This window comes from Hippopotamus amphibius, chromosome 14, assembly GCF_030028045.1.
Source record: "Hippopotamus amphibius kiboko isolate mHipAmp2 chromosome 14, mHipAmp2.hap2, whole genome shotgun sequence".
NCBI lineage: Eukaryota > Metazoa > Chordata > Mammalia > Artiodactyla > Hippopotamidae > Hippopotamus > Hippopotamus amphibius.
This window is the reverse complement of record NC_080199.1, coordinates 71396420-71416013: the sequence shown is the minus strand read 5'-3', so window position 1 is coordinate 71416013 and position 19594 is coordinate 71396420. Positions and strand designations below refer to the sequence as shown.

General features: G+C 33.6%; 1 protein-coding gene across 8 annotated transcripts in view; it reads left to right on the top strand.

Moving 5' to 3' along the window:
- PDS5B (PDS5 cohesin associated factor B) overlaps positions 1-19594 on the top strand; it is a 198183-nt gene that overhangs the window by 144279 nt on the left and 34310 nt on the right. For all 8 annotated transcript variants that reach the window (XM_057707515.1, XM_057707514.1, XM_057707513.1 and 5 more), the window contains 4 exons: positions 4562-4685; positions 7554-7712; positions 17595-17663; positions 19059-19195. In XM_057707515.1, the coding sequence (XP_057563498.1) occupies positions 4562-4685; positions 7554-7712; positions 17595-17663; positions 19059-19195 (489 nt within the window). The remainder of the gene's footprint in view (positions 1-4561; positions 4686-7553; positions 7713-17594; positions 17664-19058; positions 19196-19594) is intronic.

The window sequence follows — 19594 nt, the reverse complement described above, 5'->3', positions numbered from 1 at the left end:
GATTCAGTTAAACATATACATATATTCTTTTGTTTTAGATTCTTTTCTTATATAGGTTATCCCAGAATATTGCGTAGAATTCCCTGTGCTATACTGTAGGTCCTTGTTGGTTATCTGTCTTATACGTATATAGTAGTGTGTGTATGTTCATCCCAAGCTCCTGATTTATCCCTCCCCCCAGCATTTCCCCTTTGGTAACCATAAGTTTGATTCTTTTATGTACTGAATAGAGTTCAAAATAAAGAGTGAGGAGTTTACTAGTATCCTCTGTTGTTGTCTTTTAGAAATATCATTATAAACTGATGAATTTACTCATATTTGTGTTTCAGTCAATTACAGTGATCACTTGATGCTCACATTGTCCCATCTGTACCCAGGAGGCTATTCAGATTGAGCTCTGAATCTTTCTGAATAACTCCACTAATCTTTGTAATGTTTTTGCACCCTGGTATGACAAAATGTTCCAGACCCATCTTGTAGATGTCTTGCCCCAGACCTGGATTCAGTCATTTCTCTAAGGAGCCCTGCTTCCTTTTAATGGGAATAGTATTAAGAAATCAGAATGTGAGTCTTGTGGGTACTAATTGCTAATGTGTGCATCACTTTTCTAGGACAGTTCAGTGGATACAGCTTAAAAAAAAAAGGTTTTTTGGAAGATAAAATGCATTGTGTGTTTATATTGATTATTCCAGTTCAAATTGGGTTTTTATCAGGCCTCTTCAGTTTTACATTTTTATTTTTTTTCCCTCTGCTGAGATAACACAGGATGATCAAGCTATGATATTACATAATAACTCATTGAATTATCCCATAATAAATACAGTCTCAGAATAGTAGTAGCACCACCAGTGTGATTCCTAAAAACAGCTGTTTGCTTACCTTGAGTAGCTCTTTTCTGTATTTAGGGTTTATCACATTAGGGGTTTACAGTCAGATTCTTGTTTGTAAAGTTACTTGGAATGATTCTTCTTGTGTGGTTATACCACCAAATGGATGCACACTTTTATTCGTTTCATTTATTTTTTGAGGTTACTTTTAAAAAAATTTTATTTCTTTATTGTGTGAAATATTCACGGGTTTTAAAGATAAACTGAAAAAGCAAGATATATTCTAAGAAGTCTAGCTTGTATTCCTCAACTCTCTACCCTATTCCTTCTTACCTATAGATAAACTTAAAAAAAGTCTTTCATGCATGTCTGTCTAGATGTGTTTCAGTGCATGTGTGTGTATGTAATGTGTGTTCCCACGAACCCTTTGATAGATGAATGATAAAGTACACTATACATACCTTTCTCTACCTTGCTTTTTTTCTCTTTACATATACTAGCAGTTATTCCACATTTAAATATTTATTTTGTGGATATGTCATAGAATAAATGCATGTATAATTTTGCTAGATATTGTTACATTTCCCTCTATAGTGGTTATACCATTTCTCATTCTTTCTAGTAGTATATGAATGTACTCAGTTTCCCATAGCCTTGTCAGCTGACTGTGTTGTTAAGTTTCTCCTTCTCTCTGGTTATCTTCCTTGTTCTGCAGTCTTTGAGAGCAGCATCTACTTTCATTTGTATTAGTGTTTGCAAGGCATATGTCTTTCAGTCTTTTGTTATCTCATTCTTTCGTTCTTCCTTTCCTCCCTCCCTGCCTTCGTTCCTTCCCTTTAAATCTTCCTGGGACTTAATATTTAAAATAAATACCTTGTAAATATACTGTAGTTAGGTCTTTGTTTTTGTTGGTTTGTTCCGATTTTGGTCATTTTAATCCAGTTTGACACACTTTCTTTCAATTGGAATGTTTATACCATTTACCATTTAATGTAACTATTGATATAGTTGGGATTACAGCTACCATCTTGATATTTGTTCTCATTTCTTTCTGTTTCTGCCCTCTTTGGGGCTGAGTGTTTTTAATGATTTTATGTTATTATCTCACTATTGACTTATCTATGTTCAAATAAAATTATACCACTTAATGTATATTGTAAAAATCTTGCAGCAGTATACTTCCATGCCTTCCCCCTCCAGGCTTTTGTGCTTTTGTTGTCATATATTTTGTTTCTATATATGTTATAAATGCTACAATATGTTATTGATATTTTTGCTCTAAACACTTTGATATATCTCAGATTAACAATAACATATTTCTCTGATTTGTACACATATATTTCTGCCATTCTTCATCTTTTGGATATCTATCCATATTTTCATCTGGTATCATTTTTCTTCCTGAATAGTGTTTCTTAGAGTATAATTCTGCTTATAATTAATTATCTTAGCTTTTCTTTGTCTGAAAAAGTCTTTATTTTATCTTCATTCTTAAAGTATTTTTGCTCAGATTGGAATTCTAAGTTGAGACCTCTTTTGGTTTTTAGTACCTGAAAGACATCGTTCTTTTCTTTTCTGGACTCCATAGTTTCTGATGAAAAGTTTTCTTTTATTCTTTGTTCCTCTATACATAGTATGTCTTTTCTGACTGATTTTGAGATTGTTTTTTTATTGCTGTTTTCACCAAATTGATAATGATATGCCTTGGAATGGTATACTTTTTGTTTCCTCTGCTTGAAATTCTTGGAACTGTGGGTTTATTTTCATCATATTTGCAATTTTTTTAGCAATTGTTTCTTACCTTTTTTTTTTTTTAATATTGTCTTCTCACCTCCTTGGTTTCTGGGACTCCAGTTGCATGTATTTTTGGCTACTTGGTATTGTCTTAGAGGTCACTGATGTGCCATTCTTATTTTTTTCTTGGTTTTTTAATTTTTATCCCTTTTTGTTTTTCTTTTTTTCTTTTTTTTAATATTTATTTATTGGCTGGGTTTTCATTGCTATGCGCAGGCTTTTCTCTAGTTGTGGTGAGCAGGCTTCTCAGTGCAGTGGCTTCTCTTGTTATGGAGCATAGGCTCTAGGCATGTGGTGTTCAGTAGTTGCAGCACATGGGCTCAGTAGTTGTGGCTCATAGGCTCTAGAGTGCAGTCTCAGTAGTTGCGGCACCCGGGCTTAGTTGTTCTGAGGCACGTGGGATCTTCCCGGACCAGGGATTGAACCTGTGTCCCCTGCAGGCGGATTCTTAACCACTGTGCCACAAGGGAAGTCCCAACCCCTTTTGTTTTATTTTATATAGTTCCTATTGCTATCTCTTCAAGTTCACTGATCTTTACTCCTGAAATATATATATATTCTGCTTTTAATTCTGTGTTTATATTTTTCATTTGAGGTATTATATTTTTCATATTTAGTAGTTCTATTGGGCCTTTACTAACTCTGTTACCTGTGCCATTTCTGGGACTGTTGCTATTGATTAATTTTCTCCTGATAATGTATTTGAAGGTCTTTCTACTTTCTAACATGAATTGCTACCAGCCCTGTGTGTGGTAGGGAGTTTTTTGGCCTACTTTTTTCCAACATTCTTTTCCTGGTCTCGGGTAGTTTTTTCTCATGCATGACACAGACCATTATTCAGCCAATGACTCAGGGATACCCCTCTTCAGATCTCCAGAACTCAAGTGCGTGTGTATGTGCGCGCGTTCTCTCTCTCTCTCTTTGTAGCTCTGTCCTCTGTAGTACTTTGTCCTAGAAATTATAGCTCCCTTGGCCTCCCTGAACTCCCATTTCCTTCTCCCTCAATTGCATGCAACCACCAGGCTCTGTTGGGTCTTTACTCTTGTACTGCAGTCTGAAAACTACCTCCTTGCAGTAACCAGGGGCAAATGTAGGTCTCTTCTAGTTTGTTTCCCATATTTTCAGATTTTGGCACTGTGTTTCCTATTGTCCAGTGTCTGAAACCTTTAACATATTATCTTCTTTTCTACTCCTTTAAGGTAGAAGAGTAAACCTGGTCTCAGGTATACTGACCTAATCTGAAGCAGAAGTCCTCTGAGTATAGTTTGAATTTGTTATTATATATAGTTTTAAAGGAGTGAAGGTAAACATCTGTTCACACATAATAGGGTAATTTGTTTATCTTCTGTTGAGGAACTTTCAATTCTGTTAAGTCCTATGCATTTTTCTGTGATATTGTTGGTCTTTTCATTCTCTCTTTGTAGGTGTTTACATTTTAGGGATATTAATCCTTTCTCTGTAACATGAAATGCACAGTTTCCTTCAGTTTGTCATCTGTCTTTTTTTTATATTTTGCTGTTGGTATCTTTTCTGAGACTGATTATTATAATGAATTATTTTATCTAATTTTTTTTTTATACTGGAGCACTGGGTTATTATTGGGCAAGGAGGAGGATTCAGAAGTTGCTTTCACTGTGGGATGTATGCATAATAGTTGAGCTAAGAGATCCTGCTTTATTCAGAATTTTAAGTTTTTATGTAATAGAATGATATGATACATAAATGTTCTTCCAGGAAAAAATACTTGTATTTGGATTATATTTTTAATATAGATATTTATAAAGCAAAATTATACATGATTGAAAATGTCTGAGTAGATGTTGTGACTTTTTCTGTTCTTACAAAACATTACGTAAAAAATACAAACATTAAAGTATCTACTGGAAGTGCTGTTGATTTTTTGGTTTATTGTTTTTCTTTAATTTTTTTTTTTTTTTTAGAGCTTTGCTTCCTGTTTTACATCACAAATCTAAAAAAGGACCCCCCCGTCAAGCCAAATATGCTATTCATTGTATCCATGCGATATTTTCTAGTAAAGAGACCCAGTTTGCACAGATTTTTGAGGTAAAGATAAAATTTTTTTTGTTTTATGTTATAAACAAATATGAATGATTTTATAGGATGTTCACATTTGGAGATGTATTATTTTATAGTTTATTTTCAGGATTTGAATCAGTATAATCAATATTGATGAGTGGCTAAAATCAGAAAATATATGATTATTCAGATATTTAATGCTAACTCAGATTCAGGAATCAAACAGTTGTATAATATTTTTTGACATTACGTTATACATTTAGTATTAGGAAACTATTTTTAATTAGTGAGTAATTACATATAAAATTATACTTACTGATAGTAGGTAATAGATGATTATTCTGTCAGTTTACAGATTTGGAAATTAGATTTCTTTATATGAGATACTACTATTTCTATATATAAGATTTCTATATATGAGATGCTACTCTAATCTAAGAGATTTCTATATATGAGATATGAGAAGTGTGAATTTTGCAAATCAGTATTAATTTGTAATGTAAGGTAAATAAGTTTGTACTTTAATGACTGACATAATTTTATGTCAGATTAAAATGTGCCTCTTCCCTTGCAGAACATTTGTTCCACACTAAAAGGTCCTTGATATTTGATGCTGTCCAAAATGTCCATGGGCATATTTGGTCCATGCCAAACAGTTTGGGACAGAACCAAATACGAACAAGCATTGAGGACCTTTGTGTGTAGATCAAATGCCTTATGGATGTATTGGACAGGGCAAAATATCTACTGACCATCTTTTCAATATGTATTTCATATTATTTTTTTCTATACTTTGAATTACCATTACCCTTTCTAAGCATTGCTATTTCATTACAAGCTATTATAATCAGGGGTTGTCTTTAGCATTCTTACTGCAAATAGAAGCTAAGTAGAAAATCTATAAAATCCTAACTTATAATTTTAGTTTAGGAACCTTGAATGAAGTCAAAACAATTTGGAAATTATGCTGAAACTAACCCATCATAAATACTTAGACTTGTTTTAGAAATATTTATGCTAATTTTGTCATATTTTCATGTGTTACACTAAAGACCTAAATGGAAAAAATGTGTTCTTTATCTATTAAACAGCATCTTTGCTATAGTTAGCAAATAGTAATATATTTTAAATTTTGGGGTGGAAGTATTTTCTTTAATCTTGTCTTTAATAAGAGGATGACTTCAATGAACTTATGTTGATTGCGAGAAAGCTTTTGTTTTTCTTGAATAATCTCCTTTTTGTTCCTTCCAATTATGTTGATGAGGTGGATAATGGTGATAATAACTTGAGTTTGTAGGTACTTTTATTTTCATTTTGATATCTGCTACTTCATCTTTATAAGAACCTAACTGGTAATCCTTCTACTGTAATGTACAAGATTGGCTGGCTTTCTGTGAAGAGGTTTCATAGAGACGTATGGCCTTTATGAGATTACTGTTAATCCAGGGACTGGCCATTAATTTTGCTTTTTCAGAAATGATTTTATTATCTTACTGTGGAAAATGTCACACATTATAATAAATGAATTGAAAAAAGTACATTTTCAAACACTCAGATATTTGTTTATAATGTAAACACGTTATCACTTAGATGTGTGATGGAGGTACTGAGGGAAGTCAAGAAGAACAGCAAGAAGTAAACTCATTTAAATATACTTTTGACTAAATGCAGCCTCTCACATTGCCCCAGTGTGTTGGGAAGAACAGTTTTGTGTTGTTTTCAAGCCTAGAATTCTTGGTGTTCAGTGTAGGAGGATAGAACATCAATGTGTCATTAAAATGTGTCATTAAATTTTTAAATAGATAATATATTCACTTGCTTCAGAATCAAAAGGTACAAAACAAATATCCAATAGTAAATACTAAAATAGTAAAGAGTTTTCTCTTTCGCCCCTTCACTCAGCCACCCAGTTTCTTTTCTCAGAGGCAACAGGTCAATGTTAACAGTTTCTAATGTACTTTCCTAGGGAGATTTTATTCATATACAGGTAATATAAATACACACAATACACACATATTTCTGTCCCCTTCCCCCTCTCCTTGAGCCAGTAATAGTATACTGTAGTCACTCTTCTGATTTTCCTGTTTAAAAAGTTTAATAGTATATTTTAGATATCAATTTATGTGAGTATATAAGGAACCTCATTCTTTTGTCATGGCAAAATGAATATTAATGACTGGGTTTCCTATCAGAATAAAAAATAATTTTATTAGTTATAGTACTTAGTATTTGATGCTATAAAAATCCACAAAAATGCATGTGACTATACATAATAAAAGCTTATTTCTTGCTCCTGAAGAAAGTGCAGTTGGGTGTTTTAATTGTATTCTAATCATTGGGTTAGGCACACATACCCTTTTTGACTAGTGTCTTCTTTTTGAGTCCCACTGAATCTTTGGTATTAAGCCAGCCAGTGAGTAAAGAGAGAGAATGTGGAGAAGATATATTGCTCATATCTGCCTCAGTGCAGGCATGGCATACCTCACTTTCATTCCCATTCTGGCAGTCAGAACTTACATCCTCACCTGACTGCACATATAGGCATCCTTATGCCCAGGAAGTAGAATGGAAGTGGATATTGGTGAGCTCTAGCAGTCTCTTAACATATTTATGTATGTGGCCATAAAATATATGATACATAATATGATTCTTCATGCTGAAATGTTTCTTTCGTCTAAAATATACCTCTAAAATATAACTTCGGCAAAACTGAAAATATTTAAATATGATGCCTTCTAGACATAAATAACCTATAAAGATTTAAATGTAAGCTTGAGCTACTACTTACACCAAGTATTGGAACTTCTGTAGTTTTTAAAATTTGAAGGTGTGAAATATGTGAACAGCTTATTTGCATGTTAATGGAGTTGATCATTTTCCTTTCCTCATTTTCAGCCTCTGCATAAGAGCCTAGATCCAAGCAACCTGGAGCATCTCATAACACCGCTGGTTACTATTGGTCATATTGCTCTCCTTGCACCAGATCAGTTTGCTGCTCCTTTGAAGTCTTTGGTAGCTACTTTCATTGTGAAAGATCTTCTCATGAATGATCGGGTAATTTATTTGTCTTAGTTGTGTGTTTTTCATAATGCTATCTTCTAAAATTTTATGCAACAAAGAGAGGAGTGAAATGATGTAAATAATATTTCAATGTGGCTGACTTATTTTAGGTTTTCCTATCTTTTTAACGTGCTGTATCTCCATTGGAAGTGAAACAACATTGAAACATCTCTTTAGTTTATTCCAGGGCTATGATCTGGAATACTTTCCTTGATAAATACAAAATATCACCTCATTCTGCCTATTTCAACTTTACAGGGGTTTAATTTTTGTAATGACATCTGTTTTTAAAAATGTGAAGACTGACAGGTTAGTTTACAGTATGGTTGTCATGATAGTTGTTGTTGAATTTCATACATACAGTAGAGAATTACAGGAGCTCTGGGAGAAAACACTGTGAAGAAAATAGTGATTTTTCTCTGTCACCATGTGTGAGTACTTGGGACAGAGCATGTTTGGGTGTTGGATAATTGACCCCTTACAGTCATGTGGAGTTTTATGCACGTTTGTATTTTTAGATATATACACGTATGTGTGAAAAGAAAACCTTAAAACTAGGATTTTCAGAATGGTAAATGAGCATTGGCTTCAATTTAAAGTCACCAGCTGCATTAGCCCCTAACAAGAGAGTAGGCCTGTCCTTTGAAACTTTGAAGCCAAGCATTGACTTCTCTCTGGCTGTGAAAGTTCTAGATGGCATCTTCTTCCAATAGAAGATTGTTTTCTGTGTTGAAAATCTGTTGTTTAGCATAACCACCTTAATGATCTTAGCAAGACGTTTTGGATAACTTGCTGCAGCTTCTGCATCAGTCCTTGCTGCTTCACCTTGTACTTCTATGTCGTAGAAATGGCTTCTTTCCTTAAGTATTATGAACCAACCTCTGCTAACCTCAGATATTTCTTCTGCAGCCTCCTCACCTCTCTAAGTCTCCACAGAATTGAAGAGAGTTAGGGCCTTGCTCTGGATTGGGCTTTGGCTTAAGGGAATGTTGGTCTGGTTTGATCTCCTCTCCAGTCCACTAAAATGTTCTCTATATCAGCAATAAGGGTGTTTTGCTTTCTTATCATTGACGTATTCACTTTTAATTTCCTTCAAGAACTTTTCCTTTGCATTAACAGCTTGGCTAACTGGCACAAGTGGCGTAACTTTAAGCCGATTGCAGCTTTTGACGTGCCTTCATCACTAAGCTTGATCATTTCTAGCTTTTGATTTAAAGTGCGAGATGTGCAATGCTTCCTTTCACTTGATCACTTAGAGGCCATTGTAGGGTTATTAATTGGCCTTATTTCAATATTATTGTGTCTCTGGGAATAGGGCGGCCTGAGGAGAGGGAGAGAGATGGGGGACTGGCCAGTCTGTAGAGCAGTCAGAACACACACATTTACTGATTAAGTTCGCTATGTTATATGGGAGTGGTTCATGGCACTTCAGAACAATTACAGTAGTATCATTAAAGATCACTGATCATTTATCACCATAACAAATGTAATAATAGTGAAATCATTTGGAATATTGCAAAAATTATGAAAATGAGGCACAGAGACATGAAGTGAGTAAATGCTATTGGAAAAATGGCACTGATAGACTTGCTTGACACAAACCTTCAATTTGTGAAAAATGCAGTTTCTGTGAAGCCTAATGAAACAGTTTTTGTCTGTGTACAAAAAGTATGTCAGACAGCTGGGTCGCAGTGAAAAAAAATTGTATGTTTAGAGTGTGTAATTGGAATTACATCAAGAGAGGAGAGTATGAGACAGAAATAGTATTTGAAGTGGGAATGTCAGAAAATTTTTCAAAGTTTATGAAAGACATCAAAGCTATACATTCAAGATGAGATACAAGCCCCAAGCAGAATAAATATGACACAAAGCATACGCGGATACATCATAGTAACCCTGGAACCAATCAAAACAGAAAAGATTAAAAGCATTCACAGCAAAAAGACAAAAAACCTTCAAAGGAACAAGACTGTCACCTGACTTCAAGAGAAAAGATAAGAAAATGGAAGATAATGGAATAATATCTTCAAATTAGTGAATGGAAGAAGTGTACCAATCTAGAATTCTAAACCTGGAGGAAATATTCTTTGAAAAGGGAAGGCAAAATAAATACATTTTCATACAAAAACTGAGAGAGTTCATTAGCAGTTATCCCAACTAAAAGAATTTCTACTTTATTCTTTGGATAGAAAGCAAATCATCACAGAAACAAAACAGAGTGAAAAACAAGGGAAAGAGGAAAATATGTTGGTAAATCTAAATAAATATTAACTGTATAAAATAAGAACAGTAATGTCCTGTGTGAATAAGAGCACAGCAAGGGAATTGAAGTATTTTAAGTTTCCTTAGAATACTGAACCTACTGCTGTTCTGAAAGTTTAAGACAGAATAATTGAAATTGGCCTTAAGTAAGTTAAGGCCCTACTCTCCAGGACAACTATTAAAAGAATAGGAAAATGTAAAGCAGAGAAGCCAGTAAAGAGGAGAATGGAAAAAAATATTTAACCAAAAATACAAGAAGAATATGAAAATGAACACAGAACTTATATAACAAACTGAAAATAAACATCAGGTGGCAGATTAACCCAAATCACTATTTACATTACACATAAACAGAATATTCTAATTAAAAGACAAAGTTGACAGAAAGTGAGTTAGAACTGGTTTGTGTACAGTTCCATATATGACATTTAGAAGTCTTCAAGTCCTCTCTTAGTTATTGTTACTCTGTCTTTTACCCCTGAGATTGGGAATGGGATAAAAAATCCACTATCACCACTTGTATTGTTTTGAAGGTCCTGGATATTCTAGGAGGAAGAAAGAAAGAAAAGCCATTAAGAATGGAAAAAAGAAACAAACAAAAAAAAACTGTCATTATGAACAAATGATATGACTATGCAAGGAGAAAACCTAAAAGAATGCAGAAGTTAATAGAATTAAAAATGGTCTTTAACAAGATCCCCAGATTCAAAGTTAATATAAAAAAGAAGTAACTTTATATGCCAATAATAAAGTTAGAAAATAAATATTAAAAATTATATTTACAATAGCATCAAAACCATTAATTGCTTAAGAATATACTTAAGAAAGATAAGCAACACCTCTACACAAATGTTTAAGAAATTTTCCTTATAGAAATTAAAGGCCACCTAAGATATATAATGTCTTCATGAAATGGAAAGCTCAGGATTATAATACCATGGAATGGGAAGGTGATACTATAATGATGAAAATTATCTGCACATTTACAGTTCAAAACAATATATATCAAAATTCTAGCCAGATGTGTGTGTATATGTTGGGGTAGAGTGGTATAGGGAGAAGAGACAAGCTGATTGTAAAATCTCAATAGAAGTGCAAAAGGGGGAGGGGGAGGAGGAGGCGCAGCGGCAGCAGAAGTCATCATTGAAGACATTTGTAGGACTTAAGCTACTAGACATCATGCCTTGGTACAATAATTAAAGTATGAAATATTACAGATTATATATGTATGATTTAGAACAAAAGTAACAGTAAAACCCTGGGGAATCTTTCTAATCTTGGATTTGGCAATGTATTCCTACATGAGCAATCAAAAGCACAAACAACAAAAGAAAAAATAGATAAATTACACTTCATCAAAATTTAAAACTTTTGTGTCTCAACGGGCATTATCAAGAAAGTGAAACCATCAACAAAATGAAGAGGAAACCTACTGAGATAAAATATTTGCAAATCATGTATCTGATAAGGGGATTAATATCCATATTATATAAATAACATATAACTCAATAGCAAAAAAACAGTTTGGTTAAAAAATAGGCAGAGGAGACATTTTTCCAAAGAAGACTAACAAGTCGTCAACAGTTATGTGAAAGGTGCTTAACATCAATAATCATCAGGGAAATGCAAATCAAAACCACGGTAAGATAGGACCTCACTCCAGTTGGTATGGCTAACATAAAAAAGACAAATTAAAAGTGTTGGTGAGAATGTGGAATAAAGGAGCCCTTTTGCACTGTTGGAGGGAATATAAATTGATGTAGCCACCATGAAAAGCAGTATGGAGGATCTTCCAGAAATTAAAAATGGGAAAAAATATATATAAATAGAAGTACCATGTGATCCAGTAATTTCACTTCTGAGTATTTATCTGAAGGAAATGCAAATACTAACTCAAAAAAATAATCTGCATCCCCATGTTCATTGTAGCATTATTTGCAATAACCAAGACATGGAAGCAACCTAAGTGTCCACCTGTTGGATGAATGGATAAAGAGAAAGTGATGTATATATACAACGTAGTATTATTTAGCCATAAAAAAAGAAGAAAATCTTGCCATTTGTGACAACACAGATGGACCTTGAGGGCATTATGCTAAGTGAAATAGAGAAAGATAAATACTGTGTGATCTTTCTTACATGCAGAATCAAATCTAAAAAACAGCAAATAACAACAACAACATCAAAACCCCCCAGACTCATAGATACGGAGAACAGGTTGGTAGTTGTTAGGGGTGGGGGATGGAGGATACTCAAAATGGATAAAGGGAGTCTTCTAAAGGTGGAAACTTCCAGTTATAAAGTAAATAAGTCAAGGAATGTAATGTACAGCATGGTGACTATAGTTCTTAATACTGTATGGCATATTTGAAAGTTTTTGCTGAGAGAGTAGATCTGAAGAGTTCTCATCACAGGAAAAAAAATTGTAACTGTGTGGTGATGGGTGATAACTAGACTTACTATGGTGATCATCTCACAATATATGTAAATATTGAATTGTACATCTGGAACTAATATGTTATATGCCAGTTGTATCTCCTTTTTTAAAAGAAGAATTGTCAATTTGAAAAATGTAAACCTATAGAATGGGGGAAAATATTTGCAGATCACATATCTGATAAGAGATTTTTATCTAGACTATATAAAGAATGATTACAACTCCACAAAAAGACAACCCAATTTTTTAAAATGGGCAGAAGACCCAGAGTCACTACTATAATAGTTACTATTATAATAGCGTTTTTGTTTTATATTTTTGTATTGTTAGGTTCATTGTTTTTTTAGACATGATGCTATTGCACACTTAATAGAACACGAAGTGTAAACATAACTTTTCTATGCATTGGGAAACCAAAAAGTTTGTGTAACTCGCTCATTGCAATATTTGCTTTATCGTGGTTGTTGGGAACGGTAGCTGTAGTGTCTCCGAGATGTAGCTGTTTCTGCTTGCTCATGCTTCAGTTTTGGTTTTTTGTGACCCATCTTTGAATTTACTCATTCTCTCTTCAGATTTGTCTGATCTTATGTTAACCCATAAAATTGAATTCTTAATTGCAGTTTTTATATATTTTTATTCTGTAATTTCCTTATAGTTTTTTAAAAAATTTATTTTTGGCTGTGTTGGGTCTTTGTTGCTGCACACAGGCTTTCTCTAGTTGCGGCGAGCAGGGGCTACTCTTCGTTGCGATGCACAGGCTTCTCATTGTGGTGGGTTCTCTTGTGGGGCATGGGCTCTAGGCATGCAGGCTCAGTAGTTGTGGTTCGAGGGCTCTAGAGCGCAGGCTTAGTAGTTGGGGCACATGGGCTTAGTTGCTTCGCGGCATGTGGGATTTTCCTGAACCAGGGATTGAACTCGGGTCCCCTGCGTTGGCAGGTGGATTCTTAACCACTGCGCCACCAGGGAAGTCCCATAGCTTTTAAATATAGTTTTTTAGTTCCCTGCCAGAATTCTTATCATTTAATTCTTGAACATCTTTAGTTATGTTAAAGTTTATATGTGTTAGCCTCAGTATCTAGATCTCCAATGGCTCTTTTTCTCGTCTGTTTTTCGCTTGATTTTTGGTCGTCTTACCTAGCACACATCTTATTTTTGACTGAGCTGTAGACTTTGTGAACAAAAAATTGTAGAGATAATTTGAGGTTCTGGATGATTTTATAATTCTTCCAAAGAAGATTTATTTTTGCTCCTGACAGGCAGTTGAGCGATTGTCAGATCACATTCATTCAGTCAAGAATGCAATGATTGGAAGCTGGGTTTCAGTTTTTGGCAGCCTTATTCTTTTTCTGGTCACTCTTACATTTAGGGTGTTTTTATTTGGAATCCACCCAGAAGTCTAGGGTGTTTAACAAGGGCTCTACTCTTTATTGAACTCAGAATTCCAGTTTTTTTCCTTGCAGCTTTGTGGCAATGATAAAAACATTGTTCAACCTTTTAACCTCTTTCGCTTTCAGATTCAGCCACCATTTATATAAGAAAGCATTTTTAGTGCCAGACTCAAATCTCTTGATTATTCTCCTCTTTTGAAAGTTTGCCTGCAAAAATTCAACACCCATGAACTGTTAGCACTGCTTTTGTTACTCTCCAGACTTTTCTTCCTGTTTCTTTCTTGCCCCAGGTAACCACTTTGTTGAATTTTGGATTTATTATTCCCTATCTAAAACAAAACACCATTTTACCATATATTTATCTCTAAACAAGGTACTTGTTTAGTTTTGCTTGTTCTTGAAGTGTATAAGAGTTATTTTATACCATATATATTCTTGGCTGACTTGCTATTATCATTACAGATTTGTTTTTTAGAATAACCCTTGTTGTTAAATCTAGCCTGTAGTTCATTCATTCCTTACTCTGTATTGTATCATTTTGTGAAACATCACTTATTCTCTTAATGGACATTTGAAGTGTTTCCATTTCTTTCCTCTTTTGAACAGTGCTCCTGTGAATTTTTTATAGAGGCCTTCTGATGCATATGAGCACAGATTTCTCCAGGTTACAGTCACAAGAGTGATGTAGTAATGAATATCAGTCTGTACACATATTTAACTTCTTACTTTATTCTGAATTATTTTTCAAAATGGTTGTTAAAATGAATTTTCCTCTCATCAGTGTATAACACACACTATCGTCAGATTTCTTAATTTTGTCCATCTAATAGATATAAAATAGTGTCACGGTATACTCTTAATTTGCATTTCCCTGGTTACCAGAAAAGTTTATATGTCTGGTCATCATTCATGTTGCCTCTTTTCTGAAATTCATTTTCATGTCTTTTGCCTTTTTTTCTTGGGTTGTTTGTCTTTTTCTCATAGATAATCTTTACACACACTAATGTTTTTTCAGGTGCATGTTGAATGAAGTATGTTCATAATATGCATAAAATCTTATTTATGGTGTGTCTTTTTACTCCATTGTGTCCTTTGAACAAAAGTTATTAATTTTAATGTGACTAAATTTATCACTTTTCTCTTGTAGTTAATGCTTTTATTTCTTGTTTAAGAAATCATTTCCTATGCCATTGTCTTAAAAAAGTCTCCCGTACGTTCTAAAAGTTTTAAGAAGTTTTCTTTTCACACATAAAAATTTTAATCCATTTGGAATTGATTTGTTTGCTTTTTTTGTATGCTGTGACTTAAGGATTCCATTTCTTTCTACTCTCCATTAGGATAACCAGCTTTCCCAGCAGAATTTATGGAATGATCTCTCCTTCCAGTCATCTGCAGTGCTACCACTTGTATCTCATACAGCCTCTATTCTTTCCTGTCACTTCGTTTGCTCATCTACAGTGTGTTTTTCATTAAAGTTTTATAATTTTCTTTGTAAAGAAAATTTAAATATTTCTCTTATACAACTTTGTTAGGTATTTCAGCTTTTAAAATTATTTTGTGGTGGATTTGGGGAATTATTTTGTAGTTTTTATCTCATATCTTCTTGTCTTGCTAAACACTTTTCTCTTTACTTTTCATCATATTTATGAGAAAGGCCAGTTTTGATTGTTTTCGTTTCCTTAAATATTTTATCTCTATATATTTCCTTATATTTCTAGATGCATTTCCTATACTTACCTTTTTTCATCTCAGCTTCATCTGTCAGTTTCTTTTTCTTTTTTTTTTTTAAGCTCTTTTTTGGAATATAATTGCTTTACACTCTTGTACCAGCTTTTGAGGTACACCAAAGTGAATCAGCTGTGTTTATACATATCCCCTCCCTCCCGCGACTCCCTCCCGCTCATCTATCAGTTTTTGAAAGAGGTATATTCAAGTCTTCTACTGTGATGATGATGTTTTTGATCTTTTTTTAAAAAATCATTTGTTTTGCTTTATTTTGTTATTATTCTGCTAGCGTTACAGATTTCATGAATTTTATATCTTATGATGTAAGATTAAAGAAAGGTAGGCCTTTTTATATTAGTATCCTATTTAAATCCATGTCCCGTTTAAATGCTTTTACATCTTGACTAGTGTATTTTGTCCATTAGTTTTAGATTTTTTTCTGTCTTTGGCTTTATTGCATCTGCTGTGGTTTTATTTATTATTTTTGAACCTGTCTGTTGGTCTTACTTATGATAAATTGTTTATTTTCTGTTTGTAATATTTTATGCTGATTGAATTTTCTTAAGAATTAAATATTTTAGTGGAGTGCATCTTTGAATAATGCGTTCTATGCTTATAATTTGGAAGCTTTCTGTCTTTGATTTCTGAAAATATTTTCCTCCTCATTCATAAATATTAGAATTCTGTTTTTTAAGTCACTTGAGTACAGAATATTCAGAACATTGTATTTTGTTCTGTAGTGTTGCCACCAAGAAATCTGAAGTTGATGTAGTTCTTGTTCCTTTTTTTGGTAGGTTCATAACATGGAAGCTTTGGGATTTTTTAGATATTCAGAAATTTCATCAGTATGTTTCTAATGAGATTCTTTTTACATTATTTTCACTTCATGCTTTGAAGGCACTTCTCAACTGAAGAATTGATTCTTAAGCTGTTTGTAAATAGCTCTATGTGTTTGGGGAGTTTGCCTTCTGGATGTTTGAGCTGCCTATCCTATTGCCAGAGGGTTACCTGAGACTTTGGTTTCTGTTTCCAACTGGAAATTACTCATGTCAGGTTGAGGTAAAAATGGGATCTCCAGTGTTCCAAGATTGAGTTCAGCTCTTTTGTCACCTTATTTATTTCCTGGCTGCTACTATAAATTCATATCTCTCAGTACCTTCAGGTTATCATCTCAGGGTTATTCTGTGATTATGCTGAAAAAAAGAAAAGGCCTTTGGGGGAGGGTATTTCCTTCTGTGCTGTTTTGGAGATGTAAGCCCTCTAGCTCTGTCAATTTTTTTTACCCTGTATTTTCTGTTTTTCGAAATTTTTCTATGGTTTAGGTTTTTTTTGGGTGGGGGGATGGGGTGGTTAATGTGTGTGTGTGTGTGTGTGTGTGTGTGTGTTGCCATTTTGGTGGGATTTAAGTAGATACTAATGTATGTTTTCTGTTACTTCAGCTGCAAACCTTTATAATTGTTCCCTGCTCAAGATTTTTTGCAGATACCTTTCCCTTTGTTTGTGAACTATAGCTGACCCTTGAGCAACATGGAAGTTAAAGGTGCCAACCATTTGTATCGTGGAAAATCCTAATATAATCTATAGTCAGCTCTCTCAATGCGGTTCCTCCTTATGTGTGGGGCATTTGTGATTCAGTCAACCGTGGAGTGTGTATTACTTTAGTAATGTGTTCATTTAAAAGTCTCCATATAAGTGGACCTGTGCAGTTCAAACTTGTCTCATTCAAGGGTCATCTGGACACTTTTTAGCTCCATTGATTTTTATGCTAGTCCTTGCCAGCTGCCTTAAATAATTGAAACATAGTCTTAAAGGGGGAGGGGGGTCGGGTAAGGAAGTGTATATAAGTGGTTAAAGTTGGTCCTATCTCTTACCTACAATGACTGGTGATGGATGTATAAAGTTCATTTGAGGTTCTAGTGAAGAGAGGCCTTTCAACCTTTTTGAGTAACAGAAAACATAGTCATATGTAATGACTGTTGCTGCAGAAGATGAAAATTTCATTCATTCACTAAATATTAATTACACATGAGAATTTGTGTTTTAAAGTCCTTAATTTTTGTTTAGCTTCCAGGAAAAAAGACAACTAAGCTTTGGGTTCCAGATGAAGAAGTTTCACCTGAGACAATGGTCAAAGTGAGTGATTTGCATAGATCTGTTGATTTGAATATATTTAACATACTGTATTATTATTATTATAGGTGTTAAAATGTTTTTTCTTGTTATAAAGATACAGCTATTAAAATCATTCATGTTTTTGTGTTTATTGTATGACATTATCCTCTGTGCTGTGAAAATATAGGGCAATAATGAGAAACCTGAGGCCTGTGAGCAGCTGCACATAATCTACTTTGGAAAACAAAAAGAGTTTGAAATCTTCCTCCATGTTGCTGCTTCTTAGATATCTACCTTTTAATGGCAAAAGACAGTGCTGGTTTTCTTATGTACATTCTCCTGTTCAGCAAAGATGGTCGTCCACGTTTTATTCATCTTTTCCATGGGATTTGATATACTTTTTCATTTTTATTAAAAAAAATTCAACCTGTAATTTCTTAAATTAGGAGTTACGCATAAAAGATTGCTCATCATTACTGTAGAGTATTGCTTTACTAAAACCATCTGTAGTCGGTAATGTCGACCTCATATCAACCAACTGCCCAAAGTATAAAGGCCAGTAACAAATATATTAAATATTGTTTCTCTAATTATAATTTCTTATAAATCATTTCATTGTGTATTTATGTTTCATATTGTGAACTACTTTGTCACATTATTGCAGCTTCAGATTCTGATACTGTTTCTCCAGACCTGTAGGGCAGTGTTTCCTTTAGCATCACTGAATGATGCTTGAAACTTTTGAGTTGCAGTATAAGCCTATTTTCTCAGCATTGGTCTCAAGCAGCAGTTTTGTGTAGTTGAGCCGCACTGCACTAAAAGGCACGCCCCCCTGCACTTAAATTCATGGTTACAAAGTGGCGCAGGAAGAGTATCTTAAGACTGTTAGCCACATGCCACTGTTCAAAACCCATTTAGCATCTGTAAAATTTAATATAATATGTGAAAAAGAGATATGCACCCCTTCGAAAAGAGTTATTGCAAATATTAAAGGCAGTGACAGGTTTTAAACTACTGAGTACTTCATAATTGTAAAATGTGTACAGCTTTAAGGTCATATCAACTCTTAGGCATGAGAGATGGAATATAATTTGCAGCTGGGAACTTTTTGGACTAGGGAAGTTAGCATGATTTTACTGTGGGTTCTAAAGGGTAGAATGTTTGTTGGGGAAATATTTTTTAAAAAGCAGAAAGAGCCAGTTTTTAGATAAATCATTCCTTTGTCAATTACCTCGGGGTGAGACATCTTTAATTTAAAACATTCAAAGTTATCTTCACACATGCAGAAAAAAATAATTTTTTTCTTTCCTTTTAAAAAAAATCTGTTAAAAACATTTCTTCATTCTTTTTCAAGGCTGGTACAGAATTTGTTTTAGTGGTAGCAATGTTTTATTTGTCAACTTGTATTTTAAATAGATTCAGGCTATTAAAATGATGGTTCGATGGCTACTTGGAATGAAAAATAATCACAGTAAATCAGGAACGTCTACTTTAAGATTGCTCACAACAATACTGCATAGTGATGGAGACTTGACAGAACAGGGGAAAATTAGGTACGTAATTACAACTTCAGAGTTTTTTGGATTACACAATATTTTAACATCTGGTGTAATTGTTGAATGATGGTTTCTTTTTAAAAAAAGTAATTAATATTGCTTTGTAGGTATGCATATATTTTTATTGTAATAGGCTTTTGTATAGTGGTTATTTCAAAATGAGTCTCATGTCTAGTGTAGAGGACTGCTGTACACTCTTAAGTATTTTAAACAATAGATATTTACTTTTTTGAATATCTAATGTGAAAATGTTAGTGTACCAATCAATAACTGATGTTTTACATTCTTGTTAATGTCTAAAGCTAAAAGAACAGACTGAATAGAAGGCAACTTACTGACTTTGTTTCTAGAAGTATAAATATATGAAAATGTGAAAAATGCACTTGATGCAAATTA